Here is a 22910-nt window from a genome sequence, read left to right on the forward strand (position 1 = left end):
TGGAGAAAAAAAAATACATAGTTTCTAATAAAAAAAAATTGTGGGTCTGGGAAGGTGGCTCAGTGGTAGAGTGCTTGCCTTGCATGCATCAGGCCCTGAGTTCAATTCCTCAGCACCACATAAGCAGAAAAAGCTAGAAGTGGCACTGTGGCTCAAGTGGTAGCGTGCTAGCCTTGAGTTGAAGAGCCAAGAGAAAGTGTCCAGGCCGAGTTCGGGCCCATGACTGACAACAAAAAAAAAAAAAAATCAGAAAAATAATTCTAATGTTCATGTCACATGTCTCCATATGCAAAAGAAGATCCAATGACTGGGGCTAATAAAGACTGAAGGTCTGCATTAAGCTCCCAACAGACAAGGTTGGACCAGGTAGCTGCTAAGGGAGAAGAAAGGACAGCTTACAGCACAGGCTGGCCATTGGTGGCTCATGCCTGTAATAACTACTCAGGAGGCCAGGAACTGAGGATCATAGTGCAAAGCCTGCGGAAAAAGGCCCAGTAAGGCTCTTTAACGCCAATCACTCACTCAAAAACCAGAAATAAAGCTGTAGTACAAAACGGTAGAGTACTAGCCTCAAGCAAAAACAGCTCAAGGATAGAGCCCAGGCCCAGAGTTCAAGCCCTACAACAAACAAACAAACAAAAAAGGTAGACAGGAATAGTCAAAGAGACAGCAAAGAGAACTGGAATCCTGGAATAAAATGGTAATGAAGTGTTAGGAAACTGAGCACAATTAAGTGTGGGAATCAAAGCAAGAACAAAAGCTTATAATCACAAGGAAACCTAGTTCATAGATCAACACTGAGTAGTGGCAATCCCCCAACTGGACGTCTGGATAGACAACTGCAATTGTTTCAAGAAGCCTGTTGTAGTTTTTCATTTAATCTCTAGAAAGATGTTTTTCTCTATGGATGAGAATGCAATAAGGAACAAACTTCATTATTCTTCCGTTAGACACGAATTGAAAGAGTGGGGAGTCAAATAATGATGGAAGCTAAGCAAGCATAGAAGGCCAAATCACGTAATTGCCATTTCCACACTAGCTCTGTGAACATCAGTATCCCTGTCCCACGCCATTTGTTGGATGATGACTAGCAATAGTGATTTTTTCTTTTTTTGTTGTTGGTGGTGGTGGTGGTCAGGAGGCTTGAACTCGGCCTGGGAGCTGAGTTCTTCAGCTCAAGGTGAGTGCTCTACCACTTGAGCCACAGAGCCACTTTCGGTTTTCTGGTGGTTTATTGGAGATAAGAATCTCATGGACTTTCCTGCCCAGGCTGACTTTGAACCTCGATCCTCAAATCTCAGCCTCCTGAATAGCTAGGATAACATGCATGAGCCATTGGCATCTAGCTTCTTTTTCTTTTTGATGCTGGTCCTAGGCTTGCACTCATGGCCTAGGTGCTGTCCCTGAACTTTTTTGTTTAAAGCTAATGCTCTAACGTTTGAGTCACAACTCCACATATGGCTGTTTTGGGTGCTTAATTGGAGATGAGAGTCTCACAGACTTTCCTGCCCAGGTTGGCTTTGAAGCAATCTCCTCAGAGTAACTCAGATGACAGACATGAGTCACCAGCATTCTGGCCCCTTTTTTTTTTTCTTCTTCTTTTTGTTGGTCCTGGGACTTAAACTGAGGGCCTGGGCACTGTCCCTGAGCCTCTTTGTGCTCAAGGCTAGCACTCTACCACTTGAGCCAGAGCACCACTTCCGGCTTTTTCTGTTTATGTGGTACTTAGGAATTGAACTCACAGCTTCATGCACGCTGGGCAAGCACTTTACCACTAAGCTACATTCCCAGCCTCTCCTTTTTAAATTTTAAATAAGGTACTTCTAACTTTCTACAACTATAGCAAAGGTAATAAAATTCCTGTAACCACACCCCATTCCTCTTTTCCTTCCTTCCTTCTGGCCTCAAACTCTAGATCCTCCTATCTCAGGCCCCCAATTGCTGGGATCACCCCATGCAGCCAACAGTGTGTTAGTGTGATACATTTGTCAAAATGAATGCACGCTGCCTATTTTCCATTATCACTATATTGCATTTAGTCATGTCTCCTCTTCAGCTTCCCTTGACTTTTAATAGCTTCAGATGTGTTTCCATGCCACAGTTTTGAGTAGTAGTCAGGTTATTTTGTGCAATACCCAGTTGCAATCTCCCTCATGTGTTTTTCATGCTTATTGAGGTTGCGTTCTAAGGAGGAAGACCACAAGGGCCAAGTTCCATTCTCATCACATCATATCAAGGGTACACATTATCAGCACCACTTATCACTGTTGATGTGACCCTTGATCATCTGGCTGAGGTAGTGTTGACAGAGTTCTCCACTGTAATGGCTTTCCCCTCACCCCCCCACTGAGCAAGTCAGTGTGCAAACCACAATTAAGGAACAGAGAACTAGATGCAATTCTTTGGAGGGTGGGTTATCTACAACTTGTGGCTCATACCTGTCATCCTAGCTGCTCGGGATGCTGAGATCTCAGGACTGCAGTTCAAAGCCAACCTGGGCAGGAAAGTCTGTGAGACTCTTATCTCCAATAAACGGCTTAGAAAGCCAGAAGTGGCACTGTGGCTCAAGTGGTAGAGTGCTAACCTTGAGCTGAAGAGCTGAGGGACAACGCCCAGGAACAGATTTCAAACCCCACCCCCCGCTCCCCAAAAAACCCAAAAAATTATTTTAATTGGGATGTTTTCTAATGGCTCACTCCTACAATCCTAGCTACTCAGGAAGCTGAGATCTGAGGATCTCAGTCTGAAGCCAATCTGGGCAGAGAAATCTATAAAAAAAACTATTGCTTCCACTTAACTAGCAAAAAGCAGTTAAGTGGAGGTGTGGTTCAAATGGTAGAGCATCAGCCTTGAGCAAAAAGGCCAAATGAGAACACAAAGCACTGAGGTTCAGTCCTGGCACAAAACTGGGAAAAAAGACAACTTCTTAACAGATTTGTCTCTTCTGCCTTACTTATATCAATATGGATAGTCATGTATTTTGTTACTTTCAATAGGCCCTTATCTGTAGTTCTCTTTATCTCCCTTCTTTGAAACTGTGTGGTATTTTGTTTTGAAAAATGTTATTGCTTTGAGATAGTCCCAGCATTGTCAATTATTTTCAATCGCTTACTCTCAAGCACTGAAGGTATAGCTTGCCTACTTCTCACCCCAGGCCTGGAATCGCCGTTCCTCTAAGGATTCCCAGTTCTTCCATTGATGAACGGTATTGGAAATGAATGAAGACAGAGGCATTGTTATTATACAAATTCAACTTTTACCACTGGTAGAATGCCTGCTAACCATACACAAGGCTCTAGGTTTGATTCCCAGTACTGAAATAGATGTTTTTTGGCCTCATGCATGCAAGGTAAGTACTCTACCACTGAGCTACCTTCCCAGCCCCTAGATACAACTTTTCAAACTCCAATTCTTGGATGTAAGGGGTAAACTGGGGGGAAAGGTGACAAAAAAATTAATATACTTATTACCTAACTTGTGAAATGGTTTAACAGCTCTGTACAATGCCTTAGTAATAAAATTATAAATATGTCCTATTCTTTTTTCCAGATAAAATGTCGCAACTAGCACCTTCAAGTTTACCCTGTAGTGTTGAAGTATTAATGAAGTTACAGAGGTGTTCACAGTTAAGTACTCAAAAAACTGTGCTTATATTGGGCACGGGTGGTTCCCATCTGCAATCTTAGCTACTCAGAAGGCAGGGATTTGAAGATCGCAGTTCAAAGCAAACCTGGGCAGAAAAGTCCCTGTGAGATTCCGAAAAAATACTCAAAAAAGCCAGAAGTGGCCCTGTGCCTCAAGTGGCAGAGTGCTAGCCTTGAGCACTGGGGTCCAGGGACGTGTCCAGGCCCCAAGTTTGAGCACTTGGACTGGCAAAACAAACAACTATGTCTGGGGCTGGGAATGTGGCTTAGTGGTAGACTGCCTGCCTAGCATGAAGCCCTGGGTTTGATTCCTGTTACCACATAAACAGAAAAAGCCAGAAGTGGGGCTGGGAAGGTGGCTCAATGGTAGAGCGCTTGCCTTGCATGACTGAAGTCCTGGGTTCAATTCCTCAGCACCACATAAGCAAAAAAAAAAAGCCGGAAGTGGCGCTGTGACTCAAATGGTAGAGTGCTAGCCTTGAGCTGAAGAGCTGAGGGACAGCGCCTGGGCGCTGTGGCTCGAGTGGTAGAATATGAGCCTTGAGCAAAAATAAGTTCAAGGACAGTGTCCAGGCCCTGAGTTCACAAGCCCCAGGACTGGCAAAAACAAAACAATATAAAAAACTATACCTGACTCATGCCTATAATCCTAGCTACTCAGGATGTTGAGAACTGAAGATCTCAATTCAAAACCAGCCCTGGCAAGTCTTTGAGACTCTCCTCTGCAACCAGCAAAAGGCCAGAACAAATGGCACGGCTCAAGAGGTTCAGTACATCTTGGGCAAAAGAGAGCAAGGCCTTGAGTTTAAAAAAAAAAAAAAAAGCCCCCTTCTTCTGCCTTCTATCTTAATATATCTTTGTTGTTTTGACACAGGTCTTAGAGCTGAGGCTGATTTTAGCCCATCCTCTTATGTTACATGCTGGGATCACAGGCACACCCCACCACAGTTCAACATGCTCTTCCTATGAACGCATCAGAGTTGGTTGTTCATTATCAGCTACCTTCATCAGACCCAAGTTTCTTCACTATGGTAGGTAAAGAAAGGGACAACATAAATCTTTTAGGCACTTTTTATTTTCCAAAAAAAATTGTCGTTAATATATAAACATCTCATTCTCTCAAAAAATTCTACAACTATACAGCTGTTTGCTCCATTATTTGCATAGGAAATGACCACAATACAAAAATAAGAGGGAAGAAAAGAAGCAAAACAGCAACCGAGTTTATGCTTTTGATGTAGGTACGTTTCCACGTATAAACATTTTGAAGCCTCTTACAAAATTATTTACACCATGTTGTCTATTTACACGTTTTAAGAGCAACGTTTCTAACAAACAAAACTATAATTTACCAAGTTATGAAAATTGTTTTCTAAAAAAACTTACTATATTACCACAAAATAAATAATGATAAACAATATTTTAAAAACAAAATTAAATTTTCATTTCAATTAAGACCCCTTTTGGCATTTTGCTTATTATTCTGCCCTTTGGTTAACAGCGTGGACATCACATTACTATTTTCTATTGCATATATGGAATAGCGCTTGCTTTCTTAAGCTTTCAACCTATCATTGATATTAAAGGCAGACACTGAGTCAGTATTAACAGCTAATTGCACTGCACTGTAATTCAGATAAAATTACTGTGTCTCACTGTATATTACATGCAAATTCCACATAAATTGTCATTTAACCAACAGTACTGCACAAGCATCTCAGGATACGAAAACTGCGTCATAAATTCAATGTTTCTATGTGAAAAGCACATGTCCTTCTGGAAAAAAAACAAAAACAAAAACCGATACTGTATTTAGCTTATTGTGAGGTTTAACTTTTGCATACTGTAACGATTTTGAAGCTTGAATTTATAATTCATATAAAACATCTTCCATATTTAAAATAATCCTGCTTTAATCAGTGCATGAGATTTCCTTTCTAAAACTCATTCGAATGATTATTCCTTTCCCCAAAGAACTGAATTTGGTAATAATATTTGGAGAGGTTATCCAACCCCCAAATGCTATTTGTAAATGTATTCATGGTTATTTTTGAAAGAAGTGTGACTCCCTCCCCGCCCCCAAAAAAGAACCTTAAAAAACTTGTAATAAACCTATAAAGCTGATTTGCATATTTACAAAATTTTCAATAGCAAATATAGGCAACTCATATAAAAAAGAAAAGTATTTGTTCAATGGCTATTTGTGAATTGCCAGGTACAGTGCGTACCTTACCTCTAAGGAATTATACAATATTGAGGAAGAAATTATTCCACGTCAAGTAAAAATCTTGACATCCTGCTCCATCCTTCCGGTGACTGAAACTTGATTTACTAAACACTGTCGCGAAGAACGAGGGTGCCCAGCCTCGAACACACGCGCGCGCCCCTCCCTCCACCCCGGCCCACGCTCACGCGTGGCTGCCTGTGTGAGATGAAACCTGCGTTCACAGCCAGCATTCCAGACTCTGAAAACAGCCAAACACTTTGGTATTGATACAATGTATTCCCTGTTTTCTCAAATATACAAAATATACATTTTCCAGTATTTCGTTCTCTCTTTTATAGGAATAGTTAGTGTGGAGTTGAGCCGGGGCGGCGGGGCCCGCGCCTCCGGGCGCTCAGTTCTGGTGGCGCTTCATGTGCAGCGCCAGGTGGTCGGAGCGCGAGAAGCTGCGGTTGCACACGGCGCACTGGAAGGGCTTGGCACCCGTGTGCTTGCGGTAGTGGCGGGTCAGCTCGTCCGAGCGGGCGAACCTCCAATCACAGCCTTCCCAGGTGCACTTGTAGGGCTTCTCACCTGTGAGGAGGAACAAAGCGTGTGAGGAGGCTGCCGGGGCGCCAGACATCATCATCACATCATGTCACATCACTGGTCCCACAGGGCGAGCTGAGCTTTACTGTCATGGGCCAAACGAAGGAAATTACTATTACACACCCACCACCCCAGGCATCTAGGGAAAGGTCAGCTCAGGATGATATAGAACCTTGAGTTACAGAAAGAAAACCATCCTTATGTGTCTTTGGGGAACAGGCACTGGAGGCAAATACAAAACACTTCGGGGTTCTTTTTATAGACTGCTGCAGCAGCCAAAGTCCATGAAATGATCAGACCAGTTGGGGGCCGGGGGCTTCAACATAAACCAACCCCAATTACCGTAGGAGTAAAAGGCTACTGGGCCAGGGAAGACAACATGGGGGTGATGGGACCACCCCCACGGTGAATTCTAGGCACCACAGCAACTCAGCATACCAACCATGGCCCCCAATTTACTATCAGCCATTCTCATTTTAATCTCTCTAATTCACAAGGACACATACATTCACCCCCTTTTTTGCAGACAGAAGGAAAACAAAACTAGAATACTTCTTGAGCAGATTGGCCGTAAAACTTTTTTTATGCATTTAGTATTTACTTAGTAAAGTCCATCAGACCACAAGTCTGGTTAGTGCTGAATTCACATTGGTAAACAGATGATTCATTTGCTGATGTTAAATTATTTTTGGTCAAATATTGCACCCAAAAGATCATGAAGAGCCATCATAATCAGGTCTTATGTTCTAGGCACAGAACCAGCATGCTTCAGTTCCAAAACAACTGTGAATTAAACCAAATGTACATGTAAAACCATCTAAAAGTCCTTAGCCCTGTCTTCCATGATGAATCCATATTTAAACCCCTTTACCTACAATTTGTCTTATTTTTAGTGTTCCCCCAAGTTTCCTCGCTGCAGAACGTTCACAACTTAGTATTAATTTAGTCTTAATTTGTTTAGAATCAATCCTATTTAAAATTATCTACTTCCTTGTATGTACCTCAAAACTTCGTTCTAACTGAACTAGTTCTGCTGCTGCTGATTTGCATATTGAAAGATCTGAATGGTTCATATGAGTACTTGTTCCCTGACTTCCTTGAAACATTCTTCTGAAAAGGAAGAACCTCAGATTTGCTCAACACTTCTGTAGAATTAATTACCCAAATGAACCTAAATTCTAAAAGACATGACCCATACATCTGAGTTTCCACATGACCCTATCAGTGTAATTTTACTATCCCAATAACCACTAAAACTCAGAAATCCTACAGGGGGAAAAAGAAAGAAAGAAAGAAAGAAAGAAAGAAAGAGAGAGAGAAAGAAAGAAAGAAAGAAAGAAAGAAAGAAAGAAAGAAAGAGAGAAAGAGAGAGAAAGAAAGGAAGGAAGGAAGAAAGGAAAAAAGGAAAGAAAGAAAAGGGGCTACATTGCAACAATGAGACGTACAAGTTGTTATGTCGGAAACGAACTTCACAACTTTAGTGGGGGGGAGAGGAAGGTTGAGTGGGGGGCGGGGGGGAGGATGGGATGGGAAGGGGAAACAAAGGAGGAGGCTACAATACTTGATAAGAAATGTACTCATTATCTTGCTCATGTAATTGTAACCCCTCTGTACAGTATTTTCACAATAAAAAAAAAGAAATGGAAAAAAAGAAAAGGGGCTAGAATTGGCTGTGTGAAGCTGGTGCCAATTATTTCTCAGGAGATCTCATCTCACTTCTGATGATCTGCACCCACAGCTACCTGTCTTCTCCCTTCCTTCTGGTGCTGACCTAATGCACATTTATTTTTAATTCCATTTTGGGTTCCTGTCGCTGCATTTTAAAAGCAAGACAACTATTCCCCACTTGGGGCAGTTTCTATGGGATTTGTTCAAGTTTGTCAACACTGTTCAAGTAAAACATTGTAGAGGAAGCTGGTACCCAATTTCTAGCCAAACAGCAGAGTAGAAGCCTTTTTTCCTCAGCCAGAAACACTGCATGTAGTGGTACAAATCTATAATCCCAGCACTTGGAAGACTGAAGCAATAGATCATGAGTTTGAGGCAAACCTAAGGCTATACAGCAAAACCTTTTATCCCTAAATAGGATGGATATCTCAATTCTGGATTTGTCCTTTCTCATAGTAAATTGTGAAGAAGGTTAAACTAATACACTTAACCTTTTAAGTAACATAAGAGACAACCCACTTTTATTTTGCTTAACTTCACTTCGAATGTATTTAATACATTTTTAGTTCCAGTAGCAAATACAGCTATTCTGATCACAAATGTAAGCCAAACAGAAAAATTCTACACAGAAATATTAGTTTCTTGTGGACATTACGCAATGAAACAAACATATTCCTTAAATACTTTGCATTTATTTAGTAGGGGAAAAAAAGACTTATTTCTGATGTCTGAGGCAAGGGGAAAAAACTTCCTAAAGAGCCCAAAGTCTTTTGACTTTAATAACTAAAATAGCAAGAGAACTGAATTGCAGTTTATTTAAGAAACAGGGGACACTAGACTCTTTTTGTTCACTATTTTTACTGGCTAGGAAGTAATAAACTGAACCACTATTTTTTAATTTACTTTACTGATTGGTTGAAATACGGTAGCCATTAAAGTTCCTAAAACATTTGGGGTTTTGCTTGCAATAATAATCTATGGGTTATTTAGCCAAGAATACAACCAGTGTCTGGAGCCCTGGTTTCTGGGGCCAAGTCTTACTATAAAAGCAAGACAACTATTCCCCACTTGGGGCAGTTTCTATGGGATTTGTTCAAGTTTGTCAACACTGTTCAAGTAAAACATTGTAGAGGAAGCTGGTACCCAATTTCTAGCCAAACAGCAGAGTAGAAGCCTTTTTTCCTCAGCCAGAAACACTATGCACAGTACTTCTGGGAAACCAAACTCACTTCCTTCAAGTTATATTTCAACAGGATAGGGCTTTCTAAAGTTTAATTGGATTTTTACAGGATCTCTTTCCAACACCACCAATTTAAAATATTTAGTTAAGCTCTTTCAACATCAACTGTATTTTTAAGTTCTCATGCTGTTAATGTGAAACTTTCCAAAGGCAAAGAGGAAAAAAAAAAAGAAGTGACAAACTTGTTCAGCAATGGAAAAGAATCTTCAGCTTTATCTCAAATAAAGCATGCACATGCTTTGTCTACGTTAAAACCATAGGCATAGTTTGCTGCGAATCCTTAACCTTTGAGGAAAAAAGTCCCAGTTAAACATACTTATTACCCACATTGATGAGGCCATGAATATTTTTATTAAAATGTAGTAGCAGGAGAAACATTAGGAGTGACAAGGAAGAAGCCGCACTGACCATGTCCCAGAGTTGCGACTTCTGGTCTCAATTAATACAGCCACTGGGTGAGTGAGAGGCTAAGACCGGAGCTCCACATTAAAAATCCTGGCCAGGCCAGGCTCCGGTGGCTCACATCTGTAATCCTAGCTACTCAGGAGGCTGAGATCTGAGGATCACAGTTCAAAGACAGCACGGGCAGGAAAGTCCAGGAAAGTCCGTAAGACTCTTATCTCCAATTAATCATCAGAAAACTGGAAGTGGCGCCATAGCTCAAGCAGTGGTAGAGGGCTCACCCTGAGCTGAAGAGCTCAGGGACAGTGCCCAGGCCTAGAGTTCAAGCCCCACGACTGACAAAAAGAAAAGAAAAAAAAAAGAAGAATATCCTGGCCTGCCATGCCTCTCCAATGTCTCACTTCCATCACTCCCATTAGCAAACACTAATACATTCTATGAATGATTCAAAGACATACATATTGCTCAATTTTACTTGAGATTCTAAAGCCACTCAGAAGGTAAGGACTAAATAGCTTTAATGGACTCATGGCAGCCCTTAAGCCCTGCATGTGAGGCCCAGTTCACACCCTAGGTGAGCCAAGTTGTCCCTGGAGCCCCCCGTATCTTGAACACTGGGGGATCCTGCAAACTATACACAATGCTCGTTATCTGTCAGCCATCCATACTTATCCGTCTGAAAGTTCACTTTTCCTAGACTAGGTAAAATTTCAGTGTATTAGCAGAATGTTTGTGAGGCATTCAAAAAACCTTTAGCAAGAAGCTAAAACAGATCTATTTTCTTCTGATGAGCAGATAGGGGGGAAAAAAAAGACTTTTGAACAACCACAATGTAATAGGAGGTTTCTCTGCTCTGCTGAACATAGTCAATAGATTCATACCAAGACCATTCCCTAGAATGTTCTACATTCACTCTTCTAACAAAAAAACAAATAACAAAAAAAAAAAAGTAGGCCAGGGATGTAGCTCAGAGGTAGAGAGTGCTTATCTAGCATGCACCGGACCCTAGGCCCTGGGTTCAATTCCCAACACCACAAAAGGAAAAAAGAAAATCACAGAAGAAAACGTTTCTCTTAGAATAATTACATTAGGTAAGTTTTTTTTATATTAATGGCAAATTTACACATCGGTTTTCTTCTAGATACAATACAATCAAATTAATAGCATTTCATAAAGACAAAAAGAATCATCTGTAGCCTCACTAAATGCCTTGCAAAACCAAAGACGTGATCTCTGCTCAGCCTCAAAGAAGTGTATTTGCCCATCATCAAACTTCAGGAATTTAGTTTCTGAAATTAGAGTCTCAATAATTGGATTTTGCTTCTAATAAAAGGGAGAAAAAAAACATGAAGGGAAAACATGGGATATGAGTTAGATTGAGAAAAAGCGGTAAAGTAGGATGCTGCTTCTGCTGCCTCATTAATTCCTATCTTCACATATCCATGCCAGTGATTTTCCACTCAAAACCATTTTACTAGAGCTCAATGCACTTGAAACAGGAAAAGGTTCACCTTAGAAGTCAGTCTAACATTTACTATATATAGAACCCTTGGCAGCAAGGGGCCCACTGTGATCAAAGTAATGTTAAGGGATATATTAAGAAACTTCCTTCTTTGTCACCTCAATCCTGTTTATCGTTTTCATTAAAATTGAATTCACTGTGCCTCTTCTAGAACACCTCTGGCATGTCCTTTGTGTGTACTGCGGTCACTTACTTATTCTGAACCAGGCTGGGGACCCTGGACCAGCGGCACAACATGTGCTTGGCACACACAAGGCCCTGGGTTCAAGCCTAGGCATGAAGGCTCAAATGGTCGTGCTTGTGCTCCTCTGACCATTCTTCATGTTCCCCAGCACCAGGATCACCTTATTGACCCTGCAGTGCTTGCTGCCTTGCTTTTCCTAATGTCTCAGAACCAGTCTAGTGCTTGGCCAGCCTCTGGGTGGTTTTCATGAAACCAAGGCACACGAGGCTAATGTGGAACTTCACCCTGCCTAGGACCGCCCAAGTTAATCTGAATAAATGCATATATTTAGGTAAGAACATCCCCCCCCCCTTTGGAAGAAAAAAAAATTCAAATAAATTCTTCCCCACCCTTCAAGTTGTACAGGGATTAAAATAAAAACTCCATGATACATTTTCTTTTGCAGAAGTGGAATAGACTTGAAGAAAACCAAGAAGTTCTGAGGCCAGAAGTACAGGCCAAAGACAGTAGTGGTGGGGGTGGTGTGCATACACTGGTAGTCTACATTCCAGTATAGTGAGCCTCTACACTCATGAACTTTGGATACATTTTCTTTTTTTTTTTCTTTTCTTTTTTGGTGCAAGTACTAGGGTCTTGAACTCTGGGATTTGGACTCTCTTGTTCAGCCTTTTCTGCTCAAAGCTGGCACTCTACCATTTGAGCTAGTCTTCCAACTTCTGGCTTTCTGCTAGTTAATTGAAAAGAAGAGTACCTCCCAGATTTGTCAAAGCCCAGGCTAGCTTTGAACCCCAATCCTCATTTGTCAGCCTCCCGAGTAGCTAGGATTGCAAGTATATGCTATTGCCTTTGAGCTCTATGGCTACTTTTCCAAATACAAACTTTAACAGGGTTAATGAAATGAAACACCAATTTTTGAATCGCCTGACAAAAACACAACACTGATTCGCTTTCTTGGTAATAAGATCCCAAACTAACTTACCAAAAAGAAAGAGTAAACTTTCAACGGAATATTTTGCCTTTTTCTTTCTTTTAAGAAACATTCCGTCTTTCCATTTTGTCCAGCACTGAATGAGTCAGGATCCATGCCCTTCCCTTTAGTTTCCACGTGACAAAATTATCACATAGTGGATCCCACTGCTACTCCTGAGGGTTAGCCATTTTAGGAAGGAGCCCACAGGAAATATATTTTATTCTTTTATATAATTCTGTATTTATAAAAGATAGAATATACTTATTCTTCTGAGTCAATGTTTGTTTGTAAGTAACTGACTGTGCACTTTTAAAACAGTACCTCGTCCTTAATCAGAGTTGTGAGATCCTGGAATATAAATAATACAGGCTGACAGAAGAGGAACGCTGTGATGGAGAGATTCTTCGACTCAAGTAGGACATTACTTTCTTTCTAGTCTTTCACCAGAAAAGATGTTTACTTGATGAAGTAAATAGCTACTAAATTCTAAAAATATCTGCCAAATAAAATTCTTGGGCAATATATAACTTGAAAAAAAGCAGCATTACTCTCTCCATTCTTTAGACCACCAAGGGGCTGGCTGATAGTTGTTTCCACCCAGCAATTCTACTTCATCTACGTAAGAACTAGCTTCCCCAACTAGTTTAAAACCCAAAGGGTTAAGAGGAGATTATTTCATCTCTGGATTCTCCGCACAAAAAAAAAGGGGGGGGGGTAAAAAAAACGTTCTCTGAATCAAATTATACTTCTTAACCTTTGATAAGCTTTATCATCTCAAAACAATGTTTAATCAACCTCCTATGTAAATGTTTTTCAGATGAAACAAGTCTCAGAAGCAAAGTTTAATCTTCCCAGTGAGTCATTAAAAAAAATTGTTCCTAAGCTTTCTGGCTCATAAATACCTTTCCTGGGGTCTCTTTAAGCCACTACTTTAAAAAATAAATAAAAGGAAAAAAGCCTGTAATTTGTCAGTATAGAAAATATATTTTAAAGTGGCAAGTGAAAACAAAATGTCAACAATGTTCATACCCTGCCTGGTAAGGCTAAACATGAAACTTTTAACCAGATTTTGTAAGTGACCACTAAATGCTACAAGAGAGAACAAGGGAAGGGGTGACATCATTCAAGAAGAAATGTACTCTTTGCCATACTTATGTAACTATAATAACTATATCACCTTTATAATAATAATTTTTTAACTTCTCATAAACAAATTAAACCAATATTGATTCTAGATCCTATTTTTAAACTCTCATAGACAAATTAAACCAATATTGATTCTAGATCCTAACTATGATCTCCATCCATGAAGGCCTGAAAATAAATTCTTCCTAGTGCTTTCTTTAAATGCTTTCACTCCTATTTTTTTTTTTTTTGGGTCCGGTCGTGGGGCCTGAACTCTGGGCCTGGGTGCTGTCCCTCAGCTCTTCAGCTCAAGGCTAGCGCACTACCACTTGAGCCACAGCGCCACTTCCGGCTTTTTTCTTTTTTCTTATGTGGTGCTGAGGAATCGAACCCAGGGCCTCGAGCATGCAAGGCAAGCGCTCTACCACTGAGCCACCTTCCCAGCCCTTTCACTCCTATTTTATAGTTTAAAGGGAGAAAATAATGAGGATCTACGCTCATATTATTCTGACTATACCTTTCATTAGAGAAGTATAAGGAAAAATAAATACCCTAGTGTCAATAATATCAATATTTTGACAACAACATCTATACTTATACACAGTCAATGGATAAATTGAGCTTGGAGCAGAAGAGACCAGAAATATTTAGACCCAAGGATGTTTTAGTACCTAACCACTAACTAAAATGACAACTTCAAGGAGGGATTCTGTATTTTCAAAGTAGGCATAGAATCATCTTACTTACGAGTGTTGCTAGGAAATAAAGTAAGGAAAACGACAGGGATTCATTCCTTTGCAAGTAAGCTCTGGCTAAAATTCCTTCTAAGACTTAATATAATTCTTAAGCAGGGAACCTTAAATGCAATGCTCTTCTCAATCCATTTTTGTGTACTTATGTTAATCTTTCTGGTGAGAGTGTTTCAAATAGACTGTTTCCTTGGGTAAAGTGCGGTAGGTACAAAACAATCAAAAGACGATTGTGAAACTGCGCGTGTGGGTGAGGCCACTTGTGCCAAGTGAATATGCTGCTGACTTTTCTCTATTCACTGCTAGTTTTCTGCCCTGTTCCAGCAAGCTGAGAAATGTCTTCACTGTGAAATTTATGGAAAAGAGACCAAGAATGTAGCTTAGTGGTAGGTTACTTGCCTAGCATGCCCCCCAGGTTCTGGGTTTGATCCCTCAGCAACAACAATTTTAAAAAAATTAATTAAATCCAGTAAGAGTTGCAGAAATAATTTATCAATCTTACTGACTTAAAAAGGTGCCTGGGAAAAAAAAAAAGGTGCCTGGGGCCAATTTCAAAAATGACAGAATGAGTATAGCCTCTTAGATACGTAATAAGAAATGAGAATTTCAATGAGAGGTTCAACTAACTGCTATCCAAAAGCACAAACATTTTGATTTCAAAATATACCACTTGACACTGTTGTTGCTTGGAAGCAGATATAACTATTTCCAACAGAGGCATGATAAATATGGTACATGCATACTACGAATAACACCTACAAACACCCACTCACCCATGTAAAATTAAGTACAGACCTGTCAGTATGTGCTAGTTTACATACATAGCCACACGTGAAATATAATTTCTCCATGCATAAGGATAAATTATGTCTCAGGTCTTTTGTCTGACCATACAAAGAAGACCATTTTTTTTTCCTTTTTGTCAGTTGTGGTCCTTGAACTCAGGGCTTGGGCACTGTCTCTGAGCTTTCTGCGTTCAAGGATAACACTAGCACTTTGAGCCACAGCATCACTTTCAGTTTTCTGGTTGTTAACTGGAGATTAAGAGTCTCATGGACTTTCCTACTCTGGCTGGCTTCAAACCAGATCCTCAGATCTCAGTCTCCAGAGTAGCTAGGATTATAGACATGAGCCACTAGCGCCCAAAAGACACAACTTTATATATCTATGTATGGCTTCCAAATAAAGAAATAAAAATATCTGCACTTTAAAAAACTTGAATACTATGATATCTATAACTTAAGAAAACAATTTTTTTTAATTCTTTTGTCCCCAGTTAAAAAGAAAATGTTCTGATTTGGAAAGACTATTTGCTTAAGTTCAGTTTGCAATCCAAGTTAAAGAATCATTTTCAATGTAAAAACTCCAGAATAAGTAGTTAAACAATGCAGAAGGATGTAGTTGTAATTTCTTAGATCATTTTTAAAACATACGGTAACTTGACATTTTAAGGCACTTCCAATTATTTTCCAAAGAAATGCTAGGGCGCTTTACATTCTACCAGCAAAATGGCAGTCATTTATACCGAATAATTCCTTTTGTGTCATCAAATAAAAGATCAACATTGCCATATAGCCTTTAAAGCTTACTAATAGCTGTATAAGTTGGAAGCGGGGCAGGGAAAGGGGGGGGATGGAGGGAGGAAGCAGGAAAAAAATGCTATTAGAGATGAAAAACTGTTTCATCTTCCTGGGCCTTCAAAGAAAAAAGAAAGAAAAAGCAAGCCTTTGCTGGTTTGGATAGTCACTGGCAAACGGGCGGGGTGGGGAGGATGCAATGAGAGAGGCCAGGTAATTTTAAGAGGCATTGTCTAGAAACTAGAAATGAGGAGAAAACAACCTCAATGCTCTATGATTACCCAAGAACGGGTTTAGCCAGATGAGTGAGTCTGGCACCAACACTCCCCAAGGCATTTGAAAGACTATCAAACAAAACTTTATTAAACTGGATTACATGCTCACTCACTAGATGTTGAAGGCCACAATATTTATGAGCAGGTGAAAAAGTCGATGCATGGGACCCAAAGCAGGCCTAGGTCCTCTTTTTAGTTTGCTTTTATTAGTAGGAACATTGTTAAGACAACCCACTATTAAATTTCTTTGCCAGCAGGTCAAGTTCCAGAATCCCAGGTACAAGTATTCAGCACACTAAACCCGGACAGGGGTTGAAAGGCTATTTAGATATGGCCTGACTACATCCCTGCAATAAGCAGTTGATTACATCCTTATATGCAATCGTGCTCCTCTTTTATTATCGGACTTTAACCCTACCCTTCCTATCTCCAGCTTCAAGGCCTTCCAAAAGAGAAAAACAATAGTTCAAATGTTTCTAAGTTATATCCATGTCCCCTGGATCAAAAACTCAAGATGAAAAACCAATTTGCAACGCTTTTCTAATACAACTCCTAGTCTGTCAGAGGATGATTTTTGCATAGTTACATGAGATTCTTATCCTGGCACCTGTCATTTGTATTTTGAAAACTTCAAAAGTTTTCATTAGACCTAAAATTCTTTGGTGGGCGCTTAACTGTAAACACAATTTCTACCTGGGGTTGCTTATATAGGATCTTTTCTTTTATGTAATCCATTTGTGTAAAAACCTCCGGCCAAAGCAAGCCGTTCATTTCTTAGATAAATGCAGGAGAGGGGTCTTTGTTTAAAATCAGATTCTCAAAAGCTCCCTGTATCTATCATTGCAGTTGATGCCACTTGTTTATTGTTGGGTATCAAGCAATACTTCCTGACATGCATACTGAATGTCTGCAAGCATATTCCTCCCAGGGCCCTATCTCAGCACTGACCTTTGTTCAAAGGCTTTTACTTTTTAATGTAGCAGTTAGAGATAACTACTTCATTTATCAAAACTCAATTTCCATAGTAACATCTAGCCTGGGGAGATTCAAGTCCTCACACTAATCCAACCACCCATTCAAAGGAACTGTTGAATACTTTGGTTTCCATAGCAATGATGGAATAATACATTTTGCTAGGTCACTGCCTTTAATAGCAAACTTATCCTTTGAACTATAGGTAAGGCTGTATTTATTGAGGAAAACAGTACAATCGCATTATATCTAAATTCCTTCCTTTAAGGTCATCTTTTTGTTTAAGGCAAAAAACACAAATTGTAACCATCTATATATTTGAAAATATATGTGAAGCCCTTTGACGCAAAGTATGTAGCATACATTTTATCTTAAAATGGGTTCTGATATAAACTTTTAGAATTCCAAAGCTCTCAAAAGATGGCTATCGATTTAACCACACAAATAGTTATAAAATTAGAAGCATAACCTTATAAGCATGTTTTAAACAAGGGTGAAATGTAAGCTAGAATAAAGAGAACAGTCTCAAACACATCAAGTTGGGGCTGGATCAGAGGGTGTGGTATCACTTTTAAACCGTAACACTATTTGAAATACCTTACAATTTCTGGCCTACCTTTCATGAAGCATAGCAAACATGCTAAGTAACAAACATTTTCAAGTTATGTTTTTAAGCAGTTATGCTGTGCACATGCTAAGTAGAAAGTATTTTCATGTTTGAATGGCTTTATTGAAGCACACTAATTTACCTAGGAGAATTTTTCCCCTTTCTTTCAAGACAAAAATAGCATTGCCATTAGAGTGTTAAAACTCCTTAGTAAACATTGCTGTTTATGTTTTGGGTAATTGATTCTACATGAGGTGACAGGGCAAAGCAGTGAGGGAGAAGGGGGCGGAGCGGGAGAGCATCTGCCTTCCCTGAGCGGGGCTTTCTCAAGGAACTGAATTTTGAGCCCCACAGCCAGTGCTGAGAAAGGTAGGCCATTAAAAAATAAGTTGACAGAAGAAAGAAGAGATCAAACATGTGTTGGCTTTTAAAAAGATGAATACCACTTACACTATTTACACAACTCAAAGAATTAACAAGAAAATTACATACCAGTGTGAGTCCTCAGGTGAGCTTTTAAATGAGAAGACTTTGTATAAACTTTTGTGCAACCTAAAATAAAGAAGCAGAGGAGGAACAGCTTGTCATTTCGGAGATCCTTTTGAAAGCTTTACATTTGATGATTCAGTGTTTAAAATCTGGCTTTAAAGATGGAATCTCTCATGCTAGATGAAATATTGGAAGCTCCAGTTTTAAGACTTACGAAGCAGGTGCCCATTACCTTATTAAAGGCATAAAGTGATTATTTATCTATCACATTCGTAGGGAAAAAAGAATACAGGTAATGGATCCAAAAGACAAATGGAAAATTTGTGTTTATATTTCAGTAGGTGCTTTTACTAGTAATACATACTTTCGAGACTTAAAAGCTATTATAGTATATGTTTTTAGTTTAAATTTTAATGGATGTGGAGTTGACAGTGCTAAACCATTATCTGAGATGGCTATAATTTTCCATACTTTGTCATTTAGCACGTCATGCCGTATCATGTACCAGTCAATAAATTATGCCTGATATTAATCATGAACCAGCTTACACTAGCAACTTGGGGCATATTCCTTACTTGTAATCAATTTACAATTTGGGGTTCCATATCTTACTGAAGAATTAAAATATACTATGGAAACCATCCTTAAATTTATCCTGGAGAGTCTTGTACTAACCACAAGCTAGAAGCCTACAACACTTCAGCATCTCACATTGTTTTCCTCCACTGAATCTATGTCCAGGGCACTTAATTTAGAACTTAATAAAATTTATTAGTTTTCTTTTTTAAAAAAACTCCATTAAATTTAATTAAAAGTCATTTACTATTAAAGTGGGAGAAAAAATCCAAGGTAACTTGTTCCTATTTTTTTTTTAGAATGTTCTACAACTCCTCCCTCCAAAAAACTGGTTTCATACCAGGGTAAAAAAAAAAAAACAAACAGAAATGGGATATGGAGCCGGGCGCCAGTGGCTCACGCCTGTAATCCTAGCTACTCAGGAGGCTGAGATCTGAGGATCGCAGTTCAAAGCCAGCCCGGGCAGGAGAGACCGTGAGACTCCTATCTCCAATAAACCACCAAAAAACCGGAAGTGGCGCAGTAGCTCAAGTGGTAGAGCACTCACCTTGAGCTGAAGAGCTGAGGGACAGCGCCCAGGCCCAGAGTTTAAGCCCCACGGCCGACAAAAAAAAAAAAAAAAGAAATGGGATATGGAACAATAGGTTTTCAAGGCCCTGGGTTCAACTCTTACCACCACCAAAAGAAAATGAACAGAAAGAAGGAAAGGAAGGAAGGAAGGAAGGAAGGAGGGAAGGGGAGGGGAGGGGAGGGGAGGGACTCTAAAATAACTCGGTCTGCTTTTAACCATCAAATGCACTTCTCTATGTAAAAATGTAAGGTCTGGTTAACAAATACATACACACACACAAACACAATTTCAAACTGATACTTGAACCAGTTAAGGCCACCTACCAGGAAAATCACAGTAGTGGATACGTCGTTTCTCCAAATCGGGGTTACTCCTTCTGTTGTATCTGACAGGTTGGATGTTTTGTGAATTAATTGGCAGGGTGGCGGGTAAATTTGGATTGTGAATTGCCAGTTTAGAAGCAATTGTAGCAGCATAGGATGGAGGTGGGGTTAAATTCTGGAGCATCTCTGCTTGTCTATCGGGACTTCCAGGCTCTGAGCTGGGTGGTGATGGGGGAAAGTAAGTGGCCTGTTGGGGAAGAAACTGACTTGGCATTGTGTATGTGCAGGGGGGCATGCCCTGGAACTGTTTCACTGCAGTCTGCGGAACAGCAGAGGTGTGTGTGGTAAGACCTGCCATGGCAGCTGACATAGAAACGTTAAGGGTGTCCATTACGGCTGTCTGGTTTGTAGAACTGGGCATGTCTAGATCCGGTGTATTCAGTAGCTGGTACAGGTGGCCCTGCTGGGAAGGGACAGATAGATGAATGTCTGGTGTAGGAAGTTCTTGTTTGATGAAAATATTGTTCACATCTGGAGCTGCGGTCTGGTGTGAGCTGAATATACTGGTGAACTCAGGCAGGGCCTGGGTCGGGGCCGGAGGAGGAGGGGCAGTCGTCTCACTCTGGTGGCTGAAAATGGTAACAGGTTCTGTCTTGATGTGAGATACGCACGGTCTCTGGGATTTGTAGAGGCCAGTTCTCAGGTGAGTGATGTCTGGGAGGAAGACGTTCATGCTGATACTGTAAGGTAACCCTTCACTGTCAGTGAAGAACTGGTCTACGACTGAGGCACTGTCTCGTCTATATTTTTTATGCTCTTGAATTACTGGAAGTGGAGGAAGCTGAGGCGTCAGATACTTCTCCATTTCACATCTTGTCTGAAAAAGAGAGAGAGACAAACACGCATAATCCACCTGGTCTGAGCTCAGGGAGGACAAGTGGGGCTCCCCAGAAGTTACCAGCCATGTTCCTGAGTCAAGTTCTCAGGTGAGCGCCTCTACGTGTTGCTTACCAACATATCAGGTTTACATGTATTTTGTCAATTGTGTAATTATTGGGTCACTAGAAGCTTACGAAAGTCTGAATGGCACTCTTGGGTAAAAATCGCTCCACATATCAACCTCAGACAAAGAGACATACCAGGAAAAAGAAAAAAAAAGGCATTGCCCCTTCTGATGCAAAAATAAAGCCTCTACCGGGTGCAAGTGGGGCACCCTGCCCTCTGCGCAGTTAGTGTGCAATTCAAGTATAGTATGGAAGTCTTGCCAAACTAGCTCAATTCTACTGTCACAAAGTGAAATTTAACATGCTCTACCGCGAATATATAAAATAGCTAGGCAAACCTTTGAAATAACATTGCAAAAAAAAATTTGTTGTTTCCTTTTTTTGGTCTTGGCTTGCCTAGGTATTTCCAAAATATCAAATATAAAACACCCTTTGCCTGTTTTCCTGCCTTCTCTTGTTTCTCCTTCAACGGAAATTTAAACGCAATGTGTTGGGCAAACCCTAGTACCCACCAAAACAATTTCACATTCAACATTTGAGCTAAATGTTGAGTTTTTTTAAACCAGCAGATTCTGTAATTGGCTAATATGATAATGAAATGTTTCTATTCATATATCTATCTACAACAGATCTTTAATTACCTAAGGGAAAAATCACTCCCTTGGTAGACTGGTGCTAGGAAGTCCGTGGGTGGGGAGAGGCTGCCCGATGCTAGCGCAGTCATCAGGAAAGCATTTATCAGGCCCTTCTCAGTGGGCCAATGCTACATTCCCCCCTACTCTGTAAAAAGCCCAGTCATCCCTCACCTTCTTGGTGTCCCCTAGACAACTGTCACATTCAAATCACTACACAGTTCCCAGTGATTTGTAAGGTCCTCGCCTCGCTCCTAACAAGTTGTCTCAGTCTTTTTTTTTTTAACGACATTCTCCTCTCCTAGGATATAATCTTCATTCCAGCCCCCAGCCATGAAAAGGAAATTTCAAAAGGAAAACCAAAACCCGAGTAAAATGGAATGGAATAGCTCGCATTACCTAGGAGCCAGGGGCTCCTCACTCCAGTGAATGAGACAGTCCTGTTTTGCTCCTAAAATTTCAAGCGTTTATTCTCGGACCTTACCGTCAACTCATGCGGGTGGATGAGGACGGGATTTCCCGGATACACACGATTTAAAAATAAAAAGATCAACGCCGTGTGGTCATGTGAGTAGGAACATCTCTGACAAATGCCTCTGTCCTCTCCCAGCGCGGCGACCCCCCCATCCACCCACCCCTCCAACCCAGGCGCGGGCGCGGGGCGGGGCGGGGGGGGAGGAGGGGGAACGGACGAACACCCCACGACTTGATCTACCAAGGAGCTACGTCGTGAAGCGTCTGGAAATAAACCGGACGAAAAACCCTTTTCGTGCACTGTGCTCCGGCGGCGGTTAGTGGTTTCTGATTTTAGCTCTTCCAGCTGTTTGCATGTGGGTCTGTTTCCAATTTCTCCCCCCCCCCCGCCCCTTCTTCGCCTCCTTGCTTGGGACAAGCTGAAAGTCCCGGCAAGTTTTTTCTGGGCTCTCTGACTCCCGTGCGGGGGCGAGAGAAACAGGCGGTTGCTCTAATTCGGCTGCCGGGCAAGTGTAAAGCCAACTGCCAGCTTTCAGCGCGGCGGCTCGGGAGGAAATTTACGCGCACGCGAAGAAAAACAACACCCCTGGCCTTCCCTCCCTCCCTCCCTCCCCTCCCTCCTTTCGTCTTTTCCTTTTTTTTTTTTTAAGGAAAAAAACACAAGAGCTCCAGTACCACCTCAGCGCTTCCCAACTCTCCTCGGCCAAGCGGGGCCCCGCGATCGCTTGGCCCCGGGGCGGGTGGAGGGGGGGGCGAAGAGGCCCCCCCATCCCCCGCCGCACCCCATCTACATTTCCACATCAGACCCCACGGGGTGGGAAGGGGAACGACCCGACCCCGGCCCTAGGAGGGCGGGGGTGATGTAAGGAAACGGGTGTGGGGGAGCCAAGGTTTCACCCGGCACGTCCCAGGTGCGCTGGACACCCCCCGCCGCACCCCCCCTCCAGCCCTGCCAGGAGGACCCGCCGGGACACACTGACGCCCCACACGCACCTCCGATCGGGGTCTCCCCCCCCCCCGCCCCGGTGCTCGACTCTCCCGCGAAACCCCATGCCCAGGCCGGGAGGGAGGGCAGGGCGGGGCGGCGCGCCCCG

The 22910-nt window shown here is 41.3% G+C and overlaps 1 protein-coding gene across 1 annotated transcript; it reads right to left on the reverse strand.

Annotated features, from left to right (window-relative positions):
- Positions 1–6201: 6201 nt before the first annotated feature.
- On the reverse strand, positions 6202–20586 carry Klf5 (Kruppel-like factor 5 (intestinal)). Its single transcript, XM_013015535.1, has 3 exons — positions 19707–20586; positions 18240–18299; positions 6202–6441 (listed from the first exon to the last, which is right to left on the reverse strand). Exons 1-3 carry the CDS (start codon positions 20569–20571, stop codon positions 6263–6265), a joined length of 1104 nt encoding a protein of 367 aa, XP_012870989.1. The 5' UTR covers positions 20572–20586; the 3' UTR covers positions 6202–6262.
- Positions 20587–22910: the final 2324 nt, after the last annotated feature.

This window comes from Dipodomys ordii, unplaced genomic scaffold, assembly GCF_000151885.1.
Source record: "Dipodomys ordii isolate 6190 unplaced genomic scaffold, Dord_2.0 Scaffold1, whole genome shotgun sequence".
NCBI lineage: Eukaryota > Metazoa > Chordata > Mammalia > Rodentia > Heteromyidae > Dipodomys > Dipodomys ordii.

What these genes read in the sequence shown, in the direction of transcription:
- Klf5 (XM_013015535.1), bottom strand. Translation starts at nt 20,571, where the DNA reads ATGGAGAAGTATCTGACGCCTCAGCTTCCTCCACTTCCAGTAATTCAA. An exon ending in CCACTACTGTGATTTTCCTG is followed by an intron (nt 18,300 to 19,706) that starts GTAGGTGGCCTT and finishes TCTTTATTTTAG; the next exon opens with GTTGCACAAAAGTTTATACA. An exon ending in TCACCTGAGGACTCACACTG is followed by an intron (nt 6,442 to 18,239) that starts GTATGTAATTTT and finishes TCCTCCTCACAG; the next exon opens with GTGAGAAGCCCTACAAGTGC.